This window comes from Daldinia childiae (assembly GCF_008694065.1).
Source record: "Daldinia childiae strain JS-1345 chromosome Unknown Scaffold1, whole genome shotgun sequence".
Classification (NCBI taxonomy): Eukaryota; Fungi; Ascomycota; class Sordariomycetes; order Xylariales; family Hypoxylaceae; genus Daldinia; species Daldinia childiae.
The window spans coordinates 1,705,498-1,732,389 of NW_022984642.1; the positions used below are offsets into that span (position 1 = coordinate 1,705,498).

The window sequence follows — 26,892 nt, forward strand, 5'->3', positions numbered from 1 at the left end:
TACCTTAGGAGGTAGGTATTTAGCTTAATGGCCTAAATATACCAAATTCCGACTTTGATCTACGAGACCTAAAATGTAGTCAACCGATTAAGAGAGAATCGCGGGTGATCTACACCTATCTTTATACCTTTATAGGAGCGGAGTCGAAATTGCCCATGCGCACCGGATAAATAGGAGGAATATTAACTCGCGAGATGTATAGACCGAGGATTCCATAGTGATTTCGGAGCTGTTTGCGTGATAAGTAATTCAATCGTATTGCTAACACTCCGCAAAGTGAGGATCGGTCGGGCTGTGTCGAAAATCGATGCCAGAGAATCGACAGTTACCCTTGCCCCTCCACCGGAGTGCGCATCAGCTTAAATATACACGTGTTGAATATCCCTTCGAGGCCCCTTATTTCAAGTAAGCTTCTTGTTCCTGCAGATAATAACTCGATTCCTTGGCAATTATTAGTCTTGTTTTTACGTGGGCTAAGATTCATGGCTGAGAAGAAACGAAATTCTTACAAAACAGGATATGGGTTCGATATCAACGTCCTAATTCAGCCTTTTTGGTGGGGTTACTTCAGTAGAAAATGCGATTGGCGCGTTACAGCTGGGGTGGGATACGTGATTAGACGGTCTCGGACGAGCAGCGAGGCAGTTGATCCTGGCTCACTCTAGCGAATAATGGTTTCGAATTGAACATCTCCCGGCTTGGCAAGGTTTGGGGACGATGATCCCTCATTGAACAACTCTATGTACCGAAGATAGGATGAATATTTTGAAGAGGATGGGTGTGGTACACATGGCCGTAGCTGTCCTTTCTAGCTACCAGATATTGTTGGCCTTTTCTACTTCTGCACTCTCTTCTTCTTCTTGTTTATTCATGTGGTATTCCCTTCCCCCCTGATTGCTTTATCCTGTGTTTCTTTAATTGAAACAAACCTGCTCATCTACCGGTCGGACTTCCAGGTTCTTATATTGCTTGCGTCTCACTTTTCATATTAGCATCGAGACACGCGGCCACGAGCCACGATTCAGCGAGCTCCGGTAGAAGAGCTCCTGAGTATATCCAGACCAATATGCGTAACGGAGTCTTTATGGTGCGGAGATAGTAACGCTGACGATGATGCGAACGGTATCGAACAGGGCCTTGCCGCTTGCTGCCCGCTATGGCTCTGTTCTGTTAGCCGCCTTCCTCGTCTACTATGTCATTCGCGAGCCTTTAACTATAGCTGTCAGTAATATATCATTTCCAAGAAAGGGTGGTCTTTATGCTTCTGCGCCAGGGGGCGATCAGGATGGCCTTCCCGTTATCGGTGGCAAAGAAGGCACCAATGGGGAGGAAGCCAACAAGGGCCCTGCTAATGTAGCTCAAGCGATCCATGAAAAGAACGTGGAGAAGCCAATGAGCGGAGGAGAGGATGTTATAAAATACGTCAAAAAGTACAAGCCAGAATCAATTCCGTTCACCCCTATTGGAGACCATTTCCCTTGGCTCACACATTCCAACTCTCCACCACCGGTACTCGAAAACAACCTACCTCCCCATCCGCACGTCGAGGAAGCGACGCCACTATTTATCGGCTTCACACGAAATTGGCCGTTGTTGTTACAATGTGTGAGTAGCTATATTGCGGCAGGATGGCCGGCGGAAGATATCTATGTGGTTGAGAATACAGGCACATTCCACGCGAATCGGCAACATGAGCTGGAACTACAAAACCCCTTCTTCCTCAACTATACGGCACTGGATATCCTTGGTGTGAAAATCCTGGAGACGCCAACTCTACTTAGCTTTGCCCAGCTACAGAACTTTTTCCTACACACGGCGCTGGAGCGTGAATGGCCTTTTTTCTGGTGGAGTCATATGGACGTGCTGGTATTCAGCGACGAGGATGTCAAGAAGAACGATCGCGATCACGACTGGGACCATGACCCGTACGCGACTATTTACGAGCGCTGTATTGGATTACTGCGATACCTAAACGGCCCGGATATGCCGCCGTGGGCTACTCATTTCTTCGAGTACGACCACCTCGCCCTGGTGAATCGCGATGCCTACCTCGAGGTCGGCGCTTGGGATACTCATATCCCTTACTACGCCTCCGATTGCGACATGTACCTGCGCTTGCACTGGGAGGGGTACTGGCAGCCGCAAAGCGAAGCAGGTCTTGTGTTTGATGTCTCCACAGTGCTCGACGATATCATGGCTCTATTTCGTGTTCCAGGCGCACATGCTACATTCAAGGGAGACCCTGTGTACGCGACAGGTGGAGAAGATACCTCCGAATCCGAGAAAGCTCACCGGGAAGCGGAGCTGAAGCGCGAGCAGGATATGTGGCCGTGGGTAGACAAGGAGGGAGAGACCTTTGCCCACCTAGTCGAGGTGGCGAATCGCATGCAGGATCTCAAGTGGGTAGACGAAGGAGTGCAGCGCAACTCATGGCAGACACGGCAGGCAGGCGGGCAGGCGGATCCCTTCTATCGCGACCCGGAAGGATTCGCGGCGGGGCTTGAGACACTCGTTGATGCCGGACGTCGGGTCTTTGCTGATAAATGGGGACATCGCGGGTGCGACTTGCTAGCCATGGATATTGAGGGTAAAGATGAGTGGCGCCTCGAGCGCGACTGGGATATCAAGGAGAGCCCTGGAAGCGAGGGAGGGAACTGGGGGAAGAATTGGATGCCGGGAAGTGAGGATTTGAATAAGTTATAAGCAGTTGAGAAAGAACATCGAAAAGGGGTGGTGTGTGAATGGGGGCTACGTATATAGAGTAGAGGGAGTCTTGCGTCTTGGGTGATAAACGGTGACGATTTTGGATTTTATGGATATATTGTTAAGGCGTTTCTGGATGGATAGGATGGAGTAGAATATAATCTAGGCGTTATTAAGGTCATCGTGAATAAAAAATACTTGCACATATACATATAAGATTCTATAGCAATTATACAATAATAGTTGCGAAACATGCTCTACTGTATGTTACTAGTTATGTTAATTAATTAAAGTCATTATTTTATACATAGGGGCGTGCATCATGAAGAGCATATGAGAAACTACCTTGATATGAGCCATCCAGTCATAAAGTCCTATTAAACTCATAGGCTGACTTCAAGACTCCAATAGTTAACACATTAAAAGACTCATTTAATCAATTATGTGTACCTAATTTTTCGAATATTCTAATTGATTGATTTATATATGAATAGGTAGTAAAGTATGAAAAATAGGTAGGCCGAAGCTGTGACATTGATAGAGATATCTAGGTAACTGAGATATCCAAAACGATGCCTTCTCTAATTACGCATATATGGTAACCGAAATAATCCAGCTTCCGGAGCCTGCGCCTATTGATTATAACAAAATCTAGGTCTATGTCTAGGTACGTATAAATTAAATAGTTAAGCATAATATGTGATGCCTATTTGCCGTGACGGATGTCGTCAGCAATCTTCTCGGCGAGGGCATCTGTTTATCAGCAGTTAGCAATAGTACAATAATAATATTAGGTATGTCGAGATTCTAGGGATACGTACAGATGGTAGACATGGGGTGACCTGGAGGTAAGATTGGTAAACTTGAAGCATCTACCACGCGGAGGCCGGTGACACCACGGACCTTGGCATTGGCGTCAAGCACGGACATCTTATCGCTTGCTGGTCCCATCTTACAGGTACAGGCAGGGTGGAATATTGTGGAAAAGTTCTCCTGGATGTAATGCCAGATTTCCTCGTCGGTCGAGACGTTCTTGCCAGGGTAGTATTCTTCGCCTACTAGTACGGGACGCATAGCCGGCGCCGTCCATATCTCACGCGTACGTTTAAAGCCGGCGATGGCTACTTCTTTATCGGCCGGGTGGCTGAGCCAGTTGGGATTGATAATGGGTAAGTCAGCTGTGTCGTTGGACCGAATGGTTACGTTACCCCTCGACAACGTGGCCACTAAGCCGGCAATTACTGTTGCGTACTGGAATCCATCATTGGGTGCGATTATGTGAGGTCTACTCCAATTGCCGAAGAAGGCTCCGTCGGGGAGATACTCGAGCTCCGGCCAGTCAGATGAAAAAGAGGAGTCGAGTGCCGAAGCGGTGGCGTTGCTGAGGAGGTGACGGGGGAGATGTTCCCAACCTACTCCAGTGGTCAGTAACAAGTTATCAGTCTGGGTTAAATATAGGTTCGAATATCTGCATGGGGGCTTACGTACCAAGAAGGTCGACGCCGTTGCTTGTCATGGGGCCATTGCCCTGTGAATATTGCTTCTCGAATAGGGCAGCCTGCTCTGGGTCCCCAAAGGCAGCGGCAGTGCGGACATTTACCCTGTATGAAGTACCAAGAAGAACGTGGTCTCTCATGTTTTGTCCAACTCCAGGGCTGTCCTGAAGGACCTCGATTCCATGCTTCTCTAAGGTGTCCTTGGGACCGATACCAGACACCATTAGTATCTGTGGGCTCTGGAAGGCTCCGGCTGAGACGATAACTTCCTTACGAGCACGGATGGTGTATTGGAGACCTAGTGTATCAACTAACACACCAGTAGCACGCTTCTGTCCGTCGAACACCACTCGCTTAGCTAGTGTCGATATGAACGTGATAAGGTTGGGGTTATGTCCGCTAAGATGGGGTCGTAAGTAGGCTGTCTCTGAAGACTCACGCGTGTTCTCCTCACGCTGGATTGCGGCGAGCGCGTAGGAGTAACCTCCTGAAAGTTTACCGCTCTCGAAGCCGCGCTGTGACTTGAGGCCGATGGCTTCTAGTCCCTTGCGTGCCCAGGTACTAAACGGCTGTGCGTACTTAGGGTAGAGGACTGACACGGGACCCTTAGTACCGAGCTTGGATGGATCATACTCAGGCGTCGAGTTGGCGAAGCGGTCATAGGTGTCACCTACAGGAGGCGTGAATCGTTGAGTTTTAGTAAAGTACGGGAAAAACTTGTCAAATGAATAATCCTCCGAGCCGGCCTCTTTGGCTAATTGGTCATAGGATCCTTTCGTGGCGAGGTGATAGGCCATAAAGTTGCGGGCAGAGCATCCACCTAGTGTTCGACCCCTAGGATAGTGAGCGATGGCGTTATTGAGGGCTTGTTGTGGTTCCGTGATGAATCCCCAGTCAATAGCAGGTTGCCAATCATCAGTGGCTTTGCCTGCAAACCAGCCTGCATCTGAGGGGATTTCACTGAGGTTACCATTGGTAAGCTCATAGAAGCCGCCGGCTTCAATCACGCCTATGGTTAGGGAGCTATCTTCGGCGAGACGAGCTGCTACTGCGAGACCAGCCTGGCCACCGCCCACCACGACATAATCAAACTCATAGTCTTGGCCAGGAATACCAAAACTAGTACCCAGGAGGCCGGTGATTGAGGAATCCCCCGGTTTGGGTGTAGGGGCAGCTCTCGCCGAAAGAACGGATAGTGAGGCGGCTGCTAGAGCCGAGAGTCGTAGAGTATGCATTATAGTCATAAGAGAAGGGGGAAGGATGTGTGATAGTAGATCTAACACTTGTTGGCTCTGAAGGGTTGGGATGGTCGGCTGAATGAGATGGATCCTATTTCTCTGAGTTACGCCTACTTCTTCTTATATATACGAGATGGAGGGAGTCGCCATCGCATCATCTTGCTGCTTATACTCCCTTTCCATTTTCCGGGAACTGTGCCTCTCAGCAACGAAGAACATATGGCTGACATTGCCCTACACCACTCCTGTAGCGACTTATGAAAACGCCCGAGTCAGTACCTTGCACTATCAGCTGACACTATTCCGACTATGTTTTGCTTTTCCTGTATGTATGGTGTATCTCGATATTGTAATGCTTTTCTTTTCGAGAGCCGCCATTAGAAAAATGTGTATCTATTTGTCAAACGATGCGAGGTCTACCCCAGTACATCTATATTAGGGGTGTTACACATAAGTACGCCTCTGTTCATAACTGGCCAAGTTGGTAGTCCTCTACATAAATATGCCGTGTACCGGCTCGGCATTGTAGTAGCACCAGAAAGGTATCAGATCTATAGACTGTGGCGCGACGCCTTGCGAATGTCGTCCTATCCACCTGTCTCGGTAGTCCTTGAGATGACATCATGAAAGACCGTCCACCTAAGCCTGGGAGGCTCGGCTTGTTGGCCAGTCAGATGCAATGGTAAAAGGTCAGCCGTGCAGTGAGCTGGTAAGAAACTAGCCAATTGTATGCATAATCCAGCTTGAACGCTTAAGATTTATTGGTTCTTCATTCTATGGGATGATGTTCCCGGCCGTCTGGGTAGGCTTTGGTGAGCCAAAAGCTCGGCAGGACCCGACTGAAAGGAAAGAGTGGTTCAGGGATCGCATTATATTGTATTTTCTTGGGGCGTGATAAGGCTGTGAAGTGTATGAGTCACCTGATATTGTCAGCTACTGTAAGCAAGACTGAGACTATTAACACGGTGAAATCCGTGGTGATCTTTTCCTCTAGAGCCCTTGTGTCAGATATGTCTATCAGCTGTCTGTTAATACACTCTTGGCTGGATACGTTCTAACATTTGGCTTTCGTCACAGAAGGCACAGTATAAAGGTTAGAAATCATAATCACTTCAAAACGCATTATAATCGGATTTTATGGCACAGCAAGCTAGGATTCATCTTGCTAAGCAAGCTTGACTCCAAAAAGGCATAAATTTAATACAATAACTCAACTTAGTTATCGAGAATTTCACAAGAAACATTAGTTTGAAGTTGTTTTTGGAATTATAGTAAATGTTCGTCTATAGACTAAGCTTACTATACTAAGAAAATACGGTATAGAATCGTAATGATTTGCCAACCAACAGTTGTACATCAGAAGGTGAATCGAAACGGAGTTGACTAAATTTCTTCGGCTCACGGTAACTTATGTTAAAGCATTGTTAACATAGGCCGTTATTATTAGACACTTTCTATCTTAATATGAGGATGGACTGTATCTGGACCACATTAATCTGACGTTCGTTGATAAGCGATAGCTAAAGACCTGAGATGCTAACCTAGTAAATATAAGATAGCCATAAGCAAGCTTTGTCAAAGCCTAGGATTTGCGAGAGTTTCGGGAATAGAAGGTAGGGATAAAATTGTTATTGCTAATTGTGCTTATTATATCTTGACTTATTTTAGAGGAAAACTATAAAATTAATTTCACTTAGTTATATATTATATAGTTACCTGTTAGCTATAACTTTGTTGTTTAGTATCTGGAGTTAATAAATATGTCTTACGGAATTAACTGTTATTTTAAGTCATCGGATTCCGATATCGTGGTGTAAGATATTTCCGACATACTTATAAGATCGCATAACATTTTCAACCCACTATTAATGCTCAGAAATAGAATAGTAGCCATAATTTGAAAGTCAAGCCACTCGGGTGAGATACCTTTTACTGAAACTTGTTAGTTGCACAAACAGGTATGGGTAACAAATTCCAATTCGGGACTATTAGTCCCGTAATTTTGGTTCCGTCCCCGCCGGAGATAGCAACCAATCCAGAGAGCGCCCCCCGAAACTAGCGGGTTCAGAGCCGAATCACTTAAAGAAATACCGGCTTTTACGGTCGCGGACTTATCGCGTCTTTGAGGCTCAGTCTCGCCGGACTATAACGCAATGATATGTTACTATACACAGGGCATCTCTTGTTGTTAAAAGCACAACGTTGGACGATGTATTTTTCTCGGTTCAAGTCGGATCATATTCTCTGCTAATGAAGAAAGTCTTGTCTAAATTCTTACGCCGTTTCGGACCGGATCATTCTCACTCTGCTTTATCAACTTCTGTATCACCATTCAGGGATCATCCACGTGCTATCGTTTCTCACCCTCACGTCAGCGCATCCACCATGGCCTCTAACCCCTCCACTGCCCTTCGCGGCAAGGTTGCTCTTATCACTGGTGCTTCTAAAGGCATCGGCAAGGCCTCAGCTATCGCACTCGCACGTCTTGGCGCCACAGTGGTCATCAACTATTCTTCGGATGAGCAAGCTGCACAAGACACTCTCGCCGAAGTGCAAAAGCTAGGTGTAGGTGAAGCACGCCTTGTACGCGCTGACGCTAGCTCCGTGGAAGGCGTGCAGTCACTTGTCAAGCAGACCGTCGACACCTATTCTAAGATCGATGTACTTGTACCGAACGCTGGTGTCCTACCTATGAAAGACCTCGAGCATACCACTGAGGCTGATTTCGACCGTACTTTTGCTATCAATGTCAAGGGCCCCTATTTTCTCGCCCAGGTAAGCATTTCAAATCCTCACCGATGGACTAATCATCCGCAAACTACCCGTGACCTAGGTGTGGCACAGCTGCTGACCACTCACCTTACAGGCTGCCGCACCGCACATGTCTCCTGGCTCGCACATCATCTTCTTATCAACCACGTTGACCACAGCATCTACTGTCATGCCGGGCTACTTGCTGTACAACAGTACCAAAGGTGCTATCGAGCAGATGACTCGCGTGATGAGCAAGGATCTCGGACGCAAGGGTATCCTCGTCAACGCTGTGGCGCCCGGTCCTACGGGGACCGAGCTGTTCTTTCGCGGCAAGAGTGACGAGTTGCTTAAGACCATCGCAAATTTTAGTCCCCAGGGCCGCATTGGTACTCCTGAGGAGATTGCCGAAGTTATCGTCTTCCTAGCCCACTCAACCTGGGTTTCGGGCCAGGTGCTCCGCGCTAATGGGGGCATGGCTTAACAGGATCTAGGAAGACAAATAGACAATGTTTATATAAAAGAACAGTGAAACATAGCTTTAAAATAAGAATAAGATTGTCACTCTAAGCACTATGACTATGCATATTGCCAATGCATGAATGATAGTGACCGTGTAGCATGTTCCCCTTTTTTGTGTACCCCTTCTAAAATTAGAGAAATAAGATCAGTTAGTTAATAAACAAAAGATAAATCAACGTAAAAGGGGTGCATATAAAGATATTTTCTGCATGGTTTCTCATGCTAAGGTTTGTATTTGTCTCTTTAGAAATCCATGCGAGCTGAATATCTGAAATCTTTTACACCGGATAACTAGAATTTTCATACTCGGAGAGACCAAGTTCTCTATCACTTGCTAGAGCTAATGCGTTCGGTAAACGGTCTTATGATTATCTTAGCAATCTCGATGCACTTCCTAGATTACACAACCGTAAAGGAAAATGATTTCTCGCCAGTTCGGAAATATGTTTTGCTATCCTATCACTTCATAGATGAGTTAGCCACTATCCAGTACCTTTTGAATAAACCTCGATGTTATCACTATCTTACTCGTATTCCGATGTAGAGAATCTACAAGTGTGGTTATCCTAGCACTGAGGATTAGATCTAGGTACCTGTGGTCAATTGTGGCTTTATCATCAGCATTAATAATTACATGTAGAAGTATAGGTGTGAGTGCCATAAATGCCTGTCACTATAGCACCACTATTAACGGAAAGGACACTCATTCTTCTTGATTGTAAAATTTGAATCCAAGACTATAAAGTTCTTTTTTTTTTTTTCAATATATCTGCTTTAAACATGTGTTTATGGTGATGATGGTTCCGTTAGCTATATGATACCCCTTTCAACGTTGCATCTTCTATACTTTGAGGATATTCATAGTATTGGAAAAAATCACAACTAGAGTTTCTAAGCGGAGACTTAGTGGGGGAATATTCCTGAACAAGTCACTGGTAATATATGTATAGTTGAGAGTTTCGACGAAATTGCGTCAAGTTGGAATAAATTTCTCACTTTATCTAGACCTGGGTTATATACCTAAAGTTTAACAGGTACTTAACTATGAAAATATTCTTCTTTAGTTGAGCATTGATAACAAACAGATTTAGGTATGTTAATATAATTATGCGTGTTTATTGTAATATCCAGCCTTGTTTGTAACTTAGAAGGGCCTCCAAGGCAAGGATCATCTGTCGATGTGTTTCTTACATATCATATAAGCACCTGAGAGGTACTTAATATATAAAATCATTTCATAAGTCGACTGGTAGAAATTAGTAAGGGACTGTCTAATAGATGCCACTTCTGTACTTCCCGCATATGTTTTAAAACTACCACGGATAACCGTCATCAAGGTATAATATCGTGTTAGGTATAATATCTACTTGGATTGAAAAGACTAAGTGGAAAATACGATACCTTTAAGACGGCTACTGTTACCTAATAGACTTATGACTGAAATTTAGGTCAAGTTCCGTCATTCTAAGTCATAATAGCTTTATTTTCACAACCAAACCTGAAATCCTAGTTATGGTTAGAGCTTCGCGATTTGGTCATATATCACCGATGTAATGGCTTCTTAGATAGGCTTGCACCCACTTGATCGTAACAAGTCGAGATACTACCTACAACAGTAAAAACGGACCAGACCTAAGATGGTAGGCCGCTTTCAATGTGGCAAAGTGTGATGCGCATTCAAGAAATTCACTCAAACCTATAGAAAGATTACCAGAACCTCAACGTCATGATATGCTTTTCAATCGCGATGAGGACTCCCAGCGTATCAGGTTTATCTAGATCGGAGGGTCGATTCGACTCGTGCCATCGGGATGAAATTATCGAATAGCTACCCAAGGTAGCTCCAAGGTAGCTCGGAGGCAACAAGGTTCTCGAAGTGAGATACTTAGCCTCAGAAGAAGCTTTTCGTTAAGTTCAACTTCCGTATTTGGATTGGGAGAGAACCGAAACCGAATCTTGACTGGGCATGATAACCTAAAAGATAGCAACTTGTAAGCCTATACTAACGAGGCTTACTATGATTTGGTGTTTAGCGACAACACTAGGTATTTAAGGGTAAGCAGTGTAGTATAAGTGTGAGTGCAGTGAGCGATAGACCCACGAACCATAGTAAAGTATAGTGATCAAGATCCGTCCGACCGGTAGAGAAGACCGGATCGTTGGGGTTTTCGCTTCGGCATGTGAATGAGCTAGAGAGTTGCAAGGAGGGTCAAAATTGAAACATCAAGGGTCTTAAGGTCTGGACTTTTTATTTTATTTTACAACGGATGACATGATATCATTAGGCGCGATATGTAGAAGGAAAAAAATTAAGGGCATCCTTGTAGAACCAGATAAGGTTGATTGGGGTTGCAAGCTGCGGAGTCAAGGCATTGCAGGGAACTAGCCCCCCCCCTGAGCTGTACCGACGGACCAATCATGCACGGACTACCAGAGGCAAAGGTACCGATCATGTTCCCGTATCGGATGATGTTCAAGATCCGAATCTGATCGGTTGCTTTTCGGTTACCATACCTTAGCTTAGATAAGTTAGGTATCTAAAGTATAGAGAGAAATTTCAGTAGACTTTGAGAAATTAATAAAGTAATGAAACTGAAGATATATATATGGATAGTTATAATTAGATTGACAATTTTATTCAACTGTTTATGTTATTACCACTTAAGGAACCTACCTATGTACCTAACATTTTAGGAATTTAAGACAAAAAAAATTGCACTTATATGATGGGTACAAGCAGGGGCTAGAATCCTAAACAAATCGTCCCGAAGGATTAGCCCGATTGCATATAACTATTATCACTAGCCGACCGAGATATATCTGCTAGAATTATTCGAGAAGTTATATAATCCGGATGCGATTCAGGGATAACTAGCCCATCTAGAATTGATAAGAGTATCCTGGCGCATTCGGGATGTTACCAGTACTAAACTACCGACGAATAGTAGGAACCTGCGAATTTTACTCATCTAATAGTATAATTGAGAGGCTTTAGATGTGGTGACTTACTAGCCAGCTCTCAGGTGGTAGCATTGAAGGCGATGCCAAGCCTTTTCCCTTCCCAACGCCTACTAATCTCATACCTCCTATGTTGGTTTCTATCGCGTAACAAGTCCAATTTCTTGTCATTTGAATCAAGCGTCAGGCGTATCCAGTAGCATTGCTTTGCATCACATTTCCCTTTATGGCGCTATCCGAAAGGGTGTGGATTTTGAGCATTCGTGACTTGATGGCGAATGAGCTACGCCCAGTCTTAGAGACGGATAAGATAATGCATGCCAAGTTCTCGCGGCTGAAGATTCAGCAATTCGTGATGGCAATATGTAGTAAGTAAATGATCATAAAGAGGGTCAACCTGTTAGTAGTCGATGCAAAGACATGGGTACCCTATTTGGTGTAAGCCAATAAGGATGAATCTCGTAACACATCGGAGACAAAATTTAAATGCTACCTGCCAAAGCTGTCCCTCAGCCTCGGTATTGGATAACCTGGGTAGGTGTTAGCACAGAAACCCTGTTGTTACCTAACGCCCCCCCTTTACCCATCCAGAACTGGCCAAATTTCAATGTAGCCTATGGGCATAGCCGCATGCCTCTAACGTCTTTACATAACCGCGTGGTGAGGATTAAGCGAAATAAGTCGAGAATATCGGTCTATCTATAGGCTAGAAGCAAGGATGAGTCTGCCCATAATCTTTAAGAGGTTATATTTCCACATTACAGCTCGTTTTAAACTATTATTTAATATGTTATCTTTGTACTAACACAGATGCTTATTACATTAGGGGCGAATCCAGCAGTAGATGCAGTGGACTTGTAGTATGTATTTTCAATATGAATTCTACGGTTCATTATTGTAGTAAGTTGTAGTAGTTCCAATGGGTTGTGGTGTCTGGATTCGTCCTGGGAGTCAGGTGACACACCCCTAATAGGGCTGGGCGTGTTGTTTGTCCTAGTAAACCACCACGCAGATTTACACCCGGTTCTTAACAATATGCCGATGTGGCGTGCAGATATCCACAGATATCCTCTGTTGTGGAAGACGTTCCTGAATCTAGGGATCTCTAGCCCCACAACAATAGTAACGACGAGCCACCTTTACATCCTTTCCAATACATGGTGCCAACGGCCATATGATGTTTCGACTGTGGATTCCCGGGTCAGATTTGAGGCAACACAGACTAAGATCAACATGGGGAACTTCCAAATCTAGTAGTTCGTCAAGCAAGCAAGATACCACAGTTTGCTAACTCGGTTGACTCCATCATCATTGGAACTATGGGGATGCACACTACGTTCGTCTGGACCGGAGGTCCTGCCACGTAAGACTAAGTTATCGAAGATCTTGCGATATCGAAGAATCAGCATCGTTCGATGTATTCAAGAATGAGTAAACCGGGTCTTGGCAGACTAGTATCTAGTCGCTCTTACACCAGGCCGAATGTCTTTCGCCTTCATCGAGTACTTATATCCCTAGCCGTCGCCCCGATCTTGCAGTTAGATTGTAGGATTCCCCGTGCCAACCAATCCGCAAGACCAACAACTAAAACTTCAGAGAAAGACATCGCCTCTTTTCAACATGACGATCAACAACTCTGAAAAGGGACAGGCGGATGCCTTCCGCTCAGGGGATCTGACACCGATTACGATCGCTGGACCCTTATCATCGGCGGGACCATCCACGGGGACAACCACTCCCTCCGTGCACTCCGGCAAAGGCAACGATGAGAAACAAATTGAGACAATTACCGAGCGTGCGGTTCTCCCCGATCAACTCGGATCCGAGTTGAGTCAACAAGTCCGCTGTAAGTGTAAATGTCTTATACGATTTATATGAAACATAGAGCTAATATTTATACTAGACAAATATGCCTCCTCATATAGAAAAATATTTGGGACAATCTTTACGATCAACTTGTCTGTCTTCGTCGCCCTGCTAGCAGTAGCAAAAGGCAAACCCAGTTCTCGAGATGTAGGTAGTGCCGCATCAGCCAATCTCATGGTCAGCATTCTCTTCCGCCAAGAGGAATTTGTCAACTTTTGGTATGAGGTCTTCACATGTGTCCCTCACTCGTGGCCCCTTTACATCCGAAAGCGCCTTGCGAAGGTCTTCCACTACGGTGGTGGTCACAGTGGCGCGGGTACTGCTGCGGTCGTATGGTATATTCTCTATACGATATTAGCTACCAAGGAGTGGATCGATGAGCCAGTGACTGATGAGCTAGTCAACATGATTACTAGCTGGATTTTGGTTTCGATGTTCGTCGTTATCTTAACGTCAGCCCACCCCGATCTACGACGAAAGTTCCACGACTACTTTGAGGCTTTCCATCGGTTTGCTGGTTGGACAGCCTTGACGACTTTCTGGATCCACAACATCTTCTCAGCCAGAGTCACTGCCAGGCAATGGGATGCCTCTCTTGGTTATGTCCTTATCCGCTCGCCTAACTTCTGGTTCATTTGCATCTCGACTTCTTGCACCCTTGCTTCATGGCTTCGTCTACGTCACCCAACAGTCTACCCGGAGAAGCTGAGCAACCACGCTACGCGTTTACACTTCAAGTACAGGGGTATGGCACCATTCTACGGTTTAAAGATTAGCGACAAGCCCTTAACTGAGTGGCACGCCTTTGCTACTATTCCCGATGTTGACCCCGAGTCTGGCAAGATTAATGGCTTCAGCGTCGTTGTCAGCAACGCAGGCGACTGGACCAAGAAGCAGATCAACAAGCCTAACGAGCGAAAACTCTGGGTTCGTGGCGCGCCTCTTCACGGTCTTCTTTACACATCGAAGCTGTTCAGACGAATTGTTGTGGTTGCTACTGGATCTGGAATCGGCCCTTGCTTGTCACTTCTCTTTGCTGATATCACACCTCGCCGTGTATTCTGGAGTACCCGAGAACCTCATGAGACATACGGCCCTCAAGTTGTGGCAGAGGTCAAACGAGCCGACCCCAACGCAGTTATCTGGAACACCCACGAGAGGGGATACCCAGACATTGTTCGAGAAGTATATCAGCTTGTCCATGAGTCGGATGCGGAAGCCGTTTTCATCATTTCTAACCCCAAGGTAACGGAGAAGGTTGTATATGGTATGACTACGCGTGGAATCCCCGCGTATGGTGCCATTTTCGACTCGTAAACAACGGACATAACTTACCGGCATTGACACACCTGTACATCGCTAATACTTGCAAAGCTGGCAAGCTTGCTGGGGTCGGTGGGGTGAGAAGAGGATGATGGAGTTGGCGAAGCATAAAGCGGGAGTCCATCGTGGGATCTCAGCCCGAGGAGCAGTATTGTCGACGGAAAGCTACACTTGGAATTTTAACGGAGAGCAGATCTGCTCTTGTAACTTTTCAATTCACGACATTCATTTTCTCCTTATTCTCTTTATTTCTCCTTTACGCTCTGCAGGATATGGTTGGACTATACGACGACACTGTAAATAGATTCCTAAATTCGCGAAATGCTGCTTCTCAGGTTGGAAAGGGATACCAAATAGGTATCAAAAACTTAGATTAGATTTAGATCCCACTATGTGATGAACCATCTACCAATTCAATCTTTACCTGTTGGTATACTTTCTCTTTTGGTACTAGTAGTGATTTTACGCTTCTGGAGTCTTTGAAGTTGGCACTTATACAATTCTTAATTTTCTACAGGTAAAACCCACCGAACAGACATGCTTCTTGAAGCCTTCTAAATTATATCAACTTTGATCATCGAAATCATATGTTCTATCTATTAGTCAAGCATAATCGAAACCCCTATCTGACACCAAGGAATCATCTTAAGACGAACTAAGAAGGTTGGTACCCAATATAAGAAGACGTCAGCATTTTCGGACAGGCTTCGCATAATTTTTTGCCACCCTATATGTCCAGTATATGAAATGTGTAAGTTGGTGACTGAAGTATAACTATACCTACCTAGGTAGACTACATCATGGAACGGGATCCACTGACGAAAATGGAAGGTCAGATATAAAACTTCCATGCATCATCCAAATGCTGAAGAATACAGATTCATGCATGTATGGAAGTCCGATACTACGACGGCTACATGCAGAAATAACGACACTCGATCTTAAATTTCCTAACCTAGATGCTTCTCTCTGGAAGTAGGGTTGCATTGAAATACATCACTAGGTGCACTTCACACTAATATGACGCGTTTGTCTCCTAGCATAGCCACCCAAGTACCTTAGGTACCTCATATTTACGTAGTTATAGAATATAAAATCTTCGTTTTAGTAAGTCAAGGGTAATGACTCTTCTCTTGGTGACACTAAATAGTGAGAGGAAATTTCCTCATGAGTTCGGTGGTATTGCCTATCAGAATTGGGTACATATATTATATTTGGATAGCCTTATTGGTGAAGGACACATTACCGTATGCGCAAGTCCTCCCGGAGAGGTAAAAGAATATAGGGGGTCTGAATTCCATAGTAGACATATTCCGGATTTCGTATACCTAGCAACTATGTATAGATCGTGGTATCTATATGTCTCTGCGAACTTGAGTTACGTTAATGTATCTATGGTACTCATGGGGCTTGTTGACAAATTACTACATGTACATTAATATTATATCAGCTTTCTCTAAACGTCTCAAGCTTCGCCCTTCCGGTCGTTACCGTCCATACCCACGCAGCATTAACAACTAAAACGTCGATAAAACTAAACACTAAGCTTCCGCCGAAAACCAGTCTATGGTAGGTCCAAGCATTGCTCACATCTAGATCCTTTACCTGGCAGACTATAGCCCATGGTAAAACGTAGAGGAGGTTGCTAACCAAGCTCTGGTAGAGGTACCATTTAGGCTGTGTGGCCAGGAGAATCGTAGCAAGCTGGGTCGACATGGCATAAAATATGTAGCACCAGTCAGTAGTCCGCCACATATATGCTGTGATGTCTGCAACTTCATCCGGTTGGCCTAGGTATCGAGCGAACGATCTAGCACCCCATATGGATAGAAAGATGGCAAGAGGGATCTCAACTAAGAGAGCGATAACGAAGGAAACGAGAGCCGGTCTCATAATTCGGATGATAGTTTTGAAAGCGACACGACCAGGCCTACGCGTCGTCTTACCAATTGAACGGCGCCAAGATCCCCAATGGTGGCCGATAAACGCAAGGCTCGTCGCCTCTAATGACTGAACAGGAACCATAACCAATCCCCAGCGGATAGTAGTGAATATTGTCCAGGCAGTCGCATACGTTGAGCCAAGCGCTACAATGGTACTGACTAGCCAGAGGTAAAGGGAATTTCGTATGGCCGACTCAGCGAGGGTTAGGATCCCAGGTCGTAATAGGACAGCCAAGGCACGGAAACTCAAACGGATTTTAGTATCAGTTCCTATACGTATCCGAGGAACATCCCCATCGTCATTGTCAGAAAGTTCCAGCTGATGATTTCGATGCTCCGAGTTCGTTGCCCAAAGAAAGTAGGCAAGTCCTACGAAAGCAGCCGTCATGTTGCAAGCAAGCTGGATGCCAGCTTGGATATTAATTGTCGGTTGGATATTGCCAACGTGGAATCGTGAGATGATAAGCAGATCTAAAATGATATTTATAGCAAATTTGGTCAAGCTGATAACCAGTGGAATATCGGGCTTGTCAAGAGCTCTCGTGGCCGCCGCCACAGTAGTTTCAATTGCTGAGCTTAGGGCCGAGAAAGCGCTAATCCGGATGTAAGTCAAACTTGCGGCGCGAACCTCGACAGGGACGAACCCTTCAGCAAATGTGGCGGCGCCGGCAATAAATGCAATACTCATAATTAGTCCAAGGATAGACTGGAATAGAATGAGCGTGTAGGCTAAGCTGAGGCGCTGTGTTAATGAGCGCAAGTCTTTGTCGGCAATGATGACCCAGGAGGCGCGGGGGAGGCCCTCATTTAGAACCTCAACCACCACTCCGATGTAGGTGTATACATCGGTCGTAACAACAAGCGACGAGTCAATCTCCGCAACCCATAATTTAGATAGAGTACTGTATAGAGCTGGGAGGACGAAAGCGCCCAAGTTGAAGAGTAATGCTCCCACATAATGGTTACGATGGAACCATATTCTGTTCTTTAATGCACCAATAGGGTGATTGTTACGGTTTTCATTCCAGGACGATTGTGGCTCATCGACCGTGTTGTCAGCTTCGGGTAGCATTGTATAGCGATGGTGAAGCTTTTGTAATATGAAAGCCGCAAACCTCTTCATTATATGAAGCTTCATTTCAGAGACATCTATTGTAAATAACGCTGTTCTTATGTGTGTAAAGTTAAATAATACATTCAGCTGCATAAAATGTGGTGCGCCACGTGCATCTTGTAATGTGATAGCTCATTATTCTTATTATGTTTGTAATCATTTTTGCCAATTGTTATCTTGCTTTTATATGCGTTAAAAGATAGCTTAAAATCATTATTATGCCGCCTACCCCCCGCCGTCTTGAAACATTAACGCATCCCTTACTTTTACTATCACTCATCACCATATACTAATCGTCGTAATGCAAAGATGAATACTGAGGCGTGAGTTAACGTACAAGTTTGGTATTCGAGTGTTAGTTACTATGCACCGGCTACAGGACTGTTGGTGGTGTGCACATTCAGGGTAGCAGAAAGGACAAGGGCATAATTGCCTGGTCTATGGCTACTTAGGGCCCATTCAAGGTCTTCATTTTCATGCGACGTCGAAGTAAGATGTTTACCATCTGCTGTACTCCATATTGAAGCGCTTTGTCCGTACCCAGCCCCTCGAAGCCAACCTCTTGCCAATCCCACTGTTAGGCAGAAACTGCCAAATACCTGCAGGTCCAGTTGGTGTGCTGCTTGAGAAATTTCACAACTCTGAACGCTAGCACCAGTGTTCTGGGGGCTGCTACAATTATGCCTTAATATACCACGTTCATAGGACTAAAAATTTGTGGCTTGTAATTTTAATCGCTAGTCGGAGGTTGTGGTATTGAGCTGAATTGTTATTTATGTTCAAAAGCTGAGACTCAGCTAGATATAATTAAATAGGTAGCTAAGTTATAAAGTTTCTATTAGAAAGTAATATTATAAGCCTCAGACAACTCTATATTGCATGAGCTATGCAGGAATGAGTAGCCTCATTAAAGAGTACCCAGATGTTTCCGGTGAACTTATTGTATTGTTCAAAATTAGCAACTTCTTTGAGATGATACTACGTGAGAAACTCCGCCAGTGATACCCACGCCCTGTGCCTCAACGCGGATTAAAGAAACTTGGCCGGGTATAGTTGCTACTGTTTCGAACCCGGTCTTATCTACCTGTGATATTAGAGTGAGACTAGAGTTGCTATCTCCTGCAAATATCCCCCAAGACTTGTGTTCTGTGGCACCAAGCCAGCTCATATATACTGCAGTACTGTTACTAGCTTCATTCCTGCAAGCCAAGACACTCGGAGATGACTTGGGGAGACCAATCCACGGGAAACGATAGGCACGATAAGAAAAGATGAGACCATCCCCAGGGCCAAACTGCGCAGTCATCAAGGTAGTACCATCGGGGCTAAACTCTCTTATCTTAGGTGTCGACCCATATCCCATGATAACATTCCCGTCTTCTAACTGCTGTAGATTTCCTTGGGAAAAGGCGTATATTGCGTCCTGTGCGTCAACATATTCTTGGTTGAGCGTAGCCTTCATTGTTTCCGTATTCAATGTAAGGAATATGCCTTTAGTTTGATTTATGCCAGACACAATCTCAGAGTTTGCGTTATCAAATAGGCTAATTTGAACTACATTCCCTAAATCTTGTCGAATACGAGCATCGTGCTGATAACAGAAGGAAAGTTGACCGTCAAGCTGAAAATCTCCGCCGGTTTGGCCCTACATTATGTTAGCTACTAGTTATAAATGAGACATCCCGAGAAGCTTGGTTAAAATTTACCTGTAGTGTCCATTCAACTGTGCCATTTTTGGAAATCTTGAAAATTGAGCAGTAGTATCTCGAAGAGATTAAGTATGATCCGTCTTCAAATTTGTCTACTGAATTGATGTGGAAATAACCGTATGGAATAGATTGGTTATTACCAAAATCCGCAACAGGATAAAACTGCTGGACATCGGCAATAGGAATCTGGTCGACATGGTCTAAGGCGCTCCACTTGAAAAGTATTTCGTTGGTCTTGATATCGAGCTCGTAGAACAAACTATCAGTTACCCAACCATTTTGCGGTCCACCAACAGAGCTCAGATCGTATTTGGTAACGTTGTATAATGTTACAAGGATGGTATCTTGAGCTGTGATCTGGGACTCGTGCATATCGAGATAGGATGTGATCTGGTTAGGATCAAGCTCCGGTATAGTCAAAAAGTTCCCTTCATCTGCTGCTAGTGAAACATTGTAAATACTTGTATAAGAATTATCAAGAATTTGAATAATTCCATGGCCCCATCCGTAAGGTTCCGCTAGTGAGACTCCATTGAAGAAAGTTAATACCGGTTTGCCCTCAAATGTTTGGGTCCTGAAAGCACTGTAGTCGCCATATCCGCTTTGCCAGATAAGTTCATCGTCATCGGACATGATGAAAAGGCTATAGTTATGCGCATACTCCCCATTCTGGTTGAAAAATAGGTATCCAGGAGACGTAGGACCGGATTTAGTGATATTCAGTAATGGACTAAATGATATCTAGTAAGTACCCGTTTAATATGTCAACCTTGTGATGAATTCCTTTATAAGATCTTCCCACTCCGGAAATACTCAATGAAGTATTTATTAGAGATAGTAGGGTATATTAGAAGGTAAAAAAGATCAATATTTACTTACGGCTCCGCTGAGCTAGATTTATAGGTTTGCCATGGCCACGTGTAATTCTGCGCAGAGACAGGAAAAGCTTGCAGAGAGAATATCAAAACAGATATGGCAAAGAGCGGAAGAGACATTTTGGTTTTCTCTGCTAATTAAATGGTGTCAATGCAGGATCGTGAAGTTTTCTAAATATTTATATGCAAACATGACTACCTTACGTTAGGTATAGTTATATACTCTCTTTTCTAGCTTTCAAGGTGGGTAACTCTGGACAAGATCCATGCTACAACGGTGGTATTGGTACATACCTAACCTAGGTAGGTAGGCATTGGGTACGTAGGTCCCAACACATCCACCATACACTAGACAAGGGTTCCAAATGCACAAATCGTTTTCTTATAGTCTTCATGACAAGTCCTGTAGCCTTCACACAATGCTACTTAGGGTATAAGATCACCCCTACCTAATAGTTGAAGCTACATCAATAATACAAAGGCTGCGTCAATGGGTTCATTGGACTACACATGTTTAAAGGCAATATTTTAATATATAATTTGGGTAGGTACCTACCTTAGGTAACCTTTGAAAATAGAATCCTGCAATAAAATCAACATACTATATTGAGCGATTTCGGGATGATCATCATAGCTGAATTGGTCTAGGCGACGACTATGGTACGGTATATATACGGTTCGACCTATTCAGGTCAAGCGCCCGAGACAATGTAAACTAAGAAAACTTTTTGTCCTCTTAAAACTTTTTTCTAATGTAGGTTGAGGGGATAAAGTCGGAGATGTGGGGTCTTGAGGATCTAATCAGCGGATCTGATAAGATTAATCAAGATCAGTATCCAATTAGCGCCTTAGTTCAAGCCGACCCCGGTATTAGAAAGGGGTAATATCATTCGAGGGTTACGACGCTTCTTCCCATCTTACCAAACAGAGGTTAACATTTCTAAGATTTTGAATACAATTACGTCAATAATTAAATATAATGGAAATAGGTTAACTAATATGCAATGTGAATGATTTTAATGTTGCTAGGTTAAAAGACGTATAATCATACGGCACCAGGATCGAAGTCTACTAATGCGCCCAGTAGGTAGTGGAAGATCGTAAAACAATTTAGCTAGGTACCTCAGTATGCTATTCGAAGGGATACATTTCGAACTATCATCGATAAAGTCTTTCAGCTGATGTTTAAACTTGCATATAAGACTGGACTTATAGATTGGCAAAAGAGATATTTAAGTTGTATATAGGGTTGGTTAACAAAGTGCGAGTCGGTCATAACGTACCTCTGTTCTTACACCAATAACAACAATACAATACATACGAGGCCATTCGTAGTATGGATATAGGCTACCCCTCCAAATGAACTCAATGATAAAGGAATAACAACATGATTTTTAACGACTGTGATATTATACAACTTACCTCATAGAATAGGTACCAAACTGCTGTTAGGTGATAAGTCTCTTTCAAAGATTTCCGGGATCAAAGTCTTATTTAGGTCCATTTTCAAGGGCGTAGGCTTACTGGCTCTACAATAGTACTCTGATCTTCCCATGGGCTACGAATATGCGGCTGGTCCGAATGTATCAAAGAATGAAACTAGGTAAGTAGAAAACGCTCAAACGTTCCCCTTAGATGTGAAAAATTATATCATTATAACACATGTCATATTTGACGATGATTTATATTATTAGGTTAGGTATATTATCATATCACTACCTACCTAGGTAGCTTATATGCTAGGTAGATCCCTAGAGCGCTTAAACACCTTAAACAAAGGCTCCTTGTTATACTCTCATATTTCATTTACATCGTCATATCTAATATCTTGCTCTTACCACCATTACTAAAACCGAAGGGTTCATTGAATACGAAGCAGTGAGATGGTCCGTGTAATATCAAGAACTGGTTTGCATAGCAAAACAGGGTAAATGCTATGGCGGATACGGCGGTGGGAGTTGTTGAGGCGAAGGATATTAGTTGCCTAACAGAAAGTATTATTTCCGTGGGGGGATTTGAAGAGAAGACCCAAAGTACATGTCCTAGGGCCGAAATACTTTCTACAATTTCATAGTGTTTTATTTTAATAATATTTCTTGTAGCCTAATGACCTAACGGTACTAAATCTTGTATAAGGCTTTCGGGATTTTGAATTGGAATGATAGCAAAAATATTTATCGTCACCATTTTGCTATTATGTACATTCTTCATTTTTAGGGTAGGAATAACTATAACCTAGTGCTTGACAGATATTGGTAGAGGACATCAAATTTGATTCAAATACATTGCTACATCTTACGAACCTAGATTCTTATAAGAGCAATCAACTAAGAATAAATACGTAGGTAGTTATATTATTAATCCCTAAATAGGTACCAAATATAATAATATTATGACGTCTTAATAAAATAGAACGGTAGCCATAAATGGCAATAAAGTGGTATCATTTCATTCCCTATCTTGAATCTAGATATCGCTTGGTACCTAGCGTTAGCCTCTATTCCGTATTCCCTTTCCTGTAATTACAGTAGTTTCTTTCATAGACTCCCTTAGTGACCCAACAAATATTACATGACTACCTAGAAATCGCGATGGTAGCCCTTGGCAAGCTGTATAAAAAAGTACAGCTCACCATCCAATAATGTCTTCTATCTTAATTCACATCCTCTAGCCAAATCTATAGACGCCAGAGGCTGGCTTGTATCGGCTGCCGCTATCGTTGCTCCATTCGACCCCAAGTCAGGCTGTATTTGCCCTTTTGCATCGTAAAAGCTCGCCCCATATTCTTCGTTGGCATGAACGTCTTCGTCAGGTATTATAGTCGTTACGGGGGCTGCCTCGGTTGGCTTTTTTTGAAACCTCTTCGGGACGAATGTCTTATATATTGCTTTTCGAAATGTTCGTGTTGTCCCAAAAACGACGAATACCTAGTAGTCTTAGAGTTAGAGTACAACTACTTAACTAGAGAAGCCAACTAAAGCCCGGACTTTGACGTTGAGGTGTATAGAAAGCGGATAATATGGATGACTGGGAAATTAAGTGTAACTTTGTGGTCGACCTACAAGTAAACTTGTTGATACACCCGGCATAAATAGCAGGAAATCATTTTTAGCCCTCTCCTTCGATAGATTCGCGGATTCGCCTAGTTTCTCCATTGTGTGGTTCGACAATTGTGACACCTCTAAGAGAATTGTGACCAACTGAAAGACCCCTAAGACTGCAAACGCGATAGAGAATCGTAATACTAGCCAGCGATCGTATATGCTCTGACGACCATCTCCCTGATCCAGAACGTTAATAATTTCTCCGCCCGGCTCTTGTGACCGCCTTGAAAATAAGTATTGGGCGTTCCACGAAACAAGTCGACGTCGAGTGTAAATATATTTAATAAGGATTGCTATTAACAGAATACTGCCAATAGATAGGCTGATCATTACTAATGTCGTGTTATCTTAACTAGTTCTCTACTAGTAGCGATGACGAATACAACAGGGGCGCATACTATTGAAATTGGCAAGTATTAAGAATCCCATATGAGAACTTTGGACACTATTCAACCGTAGGAGGCACAATAGAATTCCGGGGAAGATGACTGCCACGACTTTGGCCAGTTGACTCGTTCTATATTTGATACGTCTAAAGGTCATCAAATTTGTAAATTTGAAGACGGTTCGCGTAAGCGCGATGGCCCAGAAAAGCGTGAATATTGCTTCTGCATTATATGTATAGTATTCTTGCTCTGCAATTAGCGATACCTTGGTCATCATTTCGGGGGACTGGTACTCACGTATATAGAAGAGGACAAGGTCCAGCCCAACGGACGGTCCTGCGATAGCAATCTCAGGGCTGCCGAGATGCGCAACGGCGTATTTGTACTGTTCAACTTTGACATCCCTCCACCATATGAATGTATGGAATTGCTGAATAATGCTAGCAATAGTTCCTAAGAGCGTAAAATATGAAAGTAGTGCGACATCTATACGTAATACCAGTCAATTATTCTTCATCCTGAAGCTAACTTTAGATCATGCGCAACGTACAGCTATCCCTCTCGTGATGTGCCCATACCAGCCATATCATGATAGAACTAGCTGCTAAACAAAGGAGGGAGTATAGAAGAACCACGATAGCAGTACCAACTACCTCATGGAGTAGTTGGACTACCATGTCGAGCTGGTAAGTTGTAGTTGAGGCATTGAAGTCGTCGGAATAAAACACCAAACAGCTGTAAAAAGAAACAAGCTTTGCTACCTAAGACCTTCCAGTCTGTTATTCATTAAATCAATGCGACGGCTCAGTATTGCCGCCAGTTCTAGACGCCAAGATGCCGGTACTATCACTGTTACAACCCTTATCGGGTATGTTACCGAGATAATCCATGTTAAGTTGCCCGCCCTAGATCTGCGTGGGGGTACCATAACTACCCCGGAGGTCAAAGCCCATGGAGCAGAGGAGGACCAATACGAATTGGAGGTTCTGAGAGAGAAGTGTTCGCATGACCAATGACATGAGCGAAGCTCTATGCCGGCAGCATTGGGATCATCTACCGAGAACTCGACGATGATGAAACCTAACCCCACGCCGTGAATTGTGATTGACTTTTTAAGACCTAATCTTGATGGAGGATGATAATATCTTTAATTATTCCTCCTCTATATATATAAGCAAATAATAAAATGAAAACTATCGCTACGCTAAGGTAATAATCGTGATAGTGCAGCAATGGCTTACTACAGCCAAAGCTGCTGCTTAGAATTTCGTTACATTTGTATCATGAATGAAAGGCAATAATCTACTAGGGTTAGTGACCAGGTTTTCGTGACCAGCTGCAGTGATCACCGAAAGGATTAGCCCTCTCGTGCAAGATCTAGTCGAATGGACACCTTGGAAATGATCAGATCAAATTGTCGTAGCTTCTTATCCGCGTGAAGGCATTTGTATGAATAAGGTCGCGACATATAAGATTGTAAGACGATGAGATGGTAGGTATTGCTGAGTCACATTTTAACGCAATATTCGTGAAACTGTTTACTGTATAGACTTTGAAATATAAATATTTAATGGTAGGTACCTCTTATTATACTAGTATTATTAGTTCAAACCAAAAGCCTAGTATCTTCTCTCAAAGGAGCCTCAGGAGAGGGTGTGAGCGTAAATAGGACTTTTACTAAGCTAATTCATACATTCGGTATATTTGTACTTGGCGCTACCGCCCTCACCTAAAGACCTATTAAAAAAGTCACGATGCATGTAGCATGTATATTAATTCAGTTACATATAGGTTTCAACATGCTGCATGATGTGAATAACGGGTCTATCTCCAGACCGCGAACCACTTTCCATTTCTGGTTGTAAGGCATTATTCCCCGTAAATATAATACCTATACTAATAAATGAGAATTAAAGAAGTATATATCGCATTATGTACGCCTATTTTGGGCCTTCATAACATACCTTTGAAAGCTCGTAAACACTTTCATGCGGTAGTATTTGTTACGCAGTGTGACATCGGGAGGCTTGGTACCTACTTCTTATAGTGGATCTCTCCTCAATCAGACACTATCAACTCAGTATAGTCCAAATGACACAATAGCAAGAGAGTGAGTGCCTTAAGTTCTTGTAACTCTTATTTCAGATAAATAACTATGATGTGGAGAGTTGATTCATGTTACGTACGTACGTACCTACCTGACGTATTAAAAGTTGTCACTCAACTGGCCATTCAGATGGTTGATATCAAAGTTGAACCAGACAATATGTATACAATAACCATTAGATAGAAAGGCCTGTGACGCTTTAGGAATTAGAACTAAAATCTAACTTTAATTGAGATCATACTTCATCAAAAAACTTGATATATGTTCTATTTGCGCGGTGGTATTGTGTCTACTCCGGGGTATAGAGATGAAAGACAATTTTCTTAACACCTTCCTCTTCCGGATGCCGATATCGAAGGGTGCGTAGCTAACCCTCATCCCGATTGAGGATGACGACGTCCGCAAGCCTAATCCACTATACGGCCCGTCACATTCCGCAGCCGCCTTGCATGAGCACAACGGCTAACAGGTCAGAATATAGCTCTAAGGATATCACGTATTTCCCTTTAACACTGAGATATGTATAATAGAGAATGGCCGGGCCGATAACAAGCTGTACCCTTCAATATGCATGACACGCGCCAGAGTTCCAAAAAGGAGTCTTTACTTCAAAGCGTGGTGGGATGAATCAGCAATTAGATAAGATGCGAATTAATACCAAATTTCGAGGAATTAGCTTGGGCTGTGAGCTGGCAACAAGGAAGTTCATATATGAATTAGAGAATTCTTGTATCTTAATAGCGTGCCTCGTTACAACATAGAACTCAAACGCCTGTTATGATGAACTATTTTCCTGG

The 26,892-nt window shown here is 43.6% G+C and overlaps 7 protein-coding genes across 8 annotated transcripts; 3 read left to right on the plus strand and 4 right to left on the minus strand.

Annotated features, from left to right (window-relative positions):
• Positions 1-1,113: 1,113 nt before the first annotated feature.
• Positions 1,114-2,703, plus strand: GL218_00443 (uncharacterized protein; the record flags this gene model as incomplete). Its single annotated transcript, XM_033576862.1, has 1 exon — positions 1,114-2,703. One exon carries the CDS (start codon positions 1,114-1,116, stop codon positions 2,701-2,703), a length of 1,590 nt encoding a protein of 529 aa, XP_033441483.1.
• Positions 2,704-3,409: 706 nt separating this feature from the next.
• Positions 3,410-5,434, minus strand: GL218_00444 (Versicolorin B synthase; the record flags this gene model as incomplete). Its single annotated transcript, XM_033576863.1, has 3 exons — positions 3,410-3,456; positions 3,525-4,115; positions 4,192-5,434. The coding sequence occupies 3 exons, from the start codon at positions 5,432-5,434 to the stop codon at positions 3,410-3,412; spliced, it is 1,881 nt and encodes a 626-aa protein (XP_033441395.1).
• Positions 5,435-7,822: 2,388 nt separating this feature from the next.
• Positions 7,823-8,672, plus strand: GL218_00445 (Versicolorin reductase 1; the record flags this gene model as incomplete). Its single annotated transcript, XM_033576864.1, has 2 exons — positions 7,823-8,212; positions 8,304-8,672. The coding sequence occupies 2 exons, from the start codon at positions 7,823-7,825 to the stop codon at positions 8,670-8,672; spliced, it is 759 nt and encodes a 252-aa protein (XP_033441396.1).
• A 4,616-nt stretch (positions 8,673-13,288) lies between these two features.
• GL218_00446 (uncharacterized protein) lies at positions 13,289-14,851 on the plus strand (the record flags this gene model as incomplete). The annotated part of the gene is made up of 2 exons (XM_033576865.1): positions 13,289-13,514; positions 13,572-14,851. 2 exons carry the CDS (start codon positions 13,289-13,291, stop codon positions 14,849-14,851), a joined length of 1,506 nt encoding a protein of 501 aa, XP_033441397.1.
• A 1,452-nt stretch (positions 14,852-16,303) lies between these two features.
• On the minus strand, positions 16,304-17,872 carry GL218_00447 (uncharacterized protein; the record flags this gene model as incomplete). Its single annotated transcript, XM_033576866.1, has 1 exon — positions 16,304-17,872. The coding sequence occupies one exon, from the start codon at positions 17,870-17,872 to the stop codon at positions 16,304-16,306; it is 1,569 nt and encodes a 522-aa protein (XP_033441478.1).
• A 997-nt stretch (positions 17,873-18,869) lies between these two features.
• On the minus strand, positions 18,870-20,618 carry GL218_00448 (uncharacterized protein; the record flags this gene model as incomplete). Its single annotated transcript, XM_033576867.1, has 3 exons — positions 18,870-19,559; positions 19,621-20,353; positions 20,503-20,618. 3 exons carry the CDS (start codon positions 20,616-20,618, stop codon positions 18,870-18,872), a joined length of 1,539 nt encoding a protein of 512 aa, XP_033441392.1.
• A 2,528-nt stretch (positions 20,619-23,146) lies between these two features.
• Positions 23,147-24,665, minus strand: GL218_00449 (the record flags this gene model as incomplete). Of its 2 annotated transcripts, none has more annotated exons than XM_033576868.1 (4): positions 23,147-23,425; positions 23,561-23,779; positions 24,254-24,474; positions 24,539-24,665. In XM_033576868.1, the coding sequence occupies 4 exons, from the start codon at positions 24,663-24,665 to the stop codon at positions 23,147-23,149; spliced, it is 846 nt and encodes a 281-aa protein (XP_033441393.1). The 2 variants fall into 2 exon arrangements, with proteins under 2 accessions (XP_033441393.1, XP_033441394.1); XM_033576869.1 differs by having other exon boundaries at positions 23,561-23,934; positions 24,001-24,474.
• Between the last annotated feature and the right edge of the window lie 2,227 nt (positions 24,666-26,892).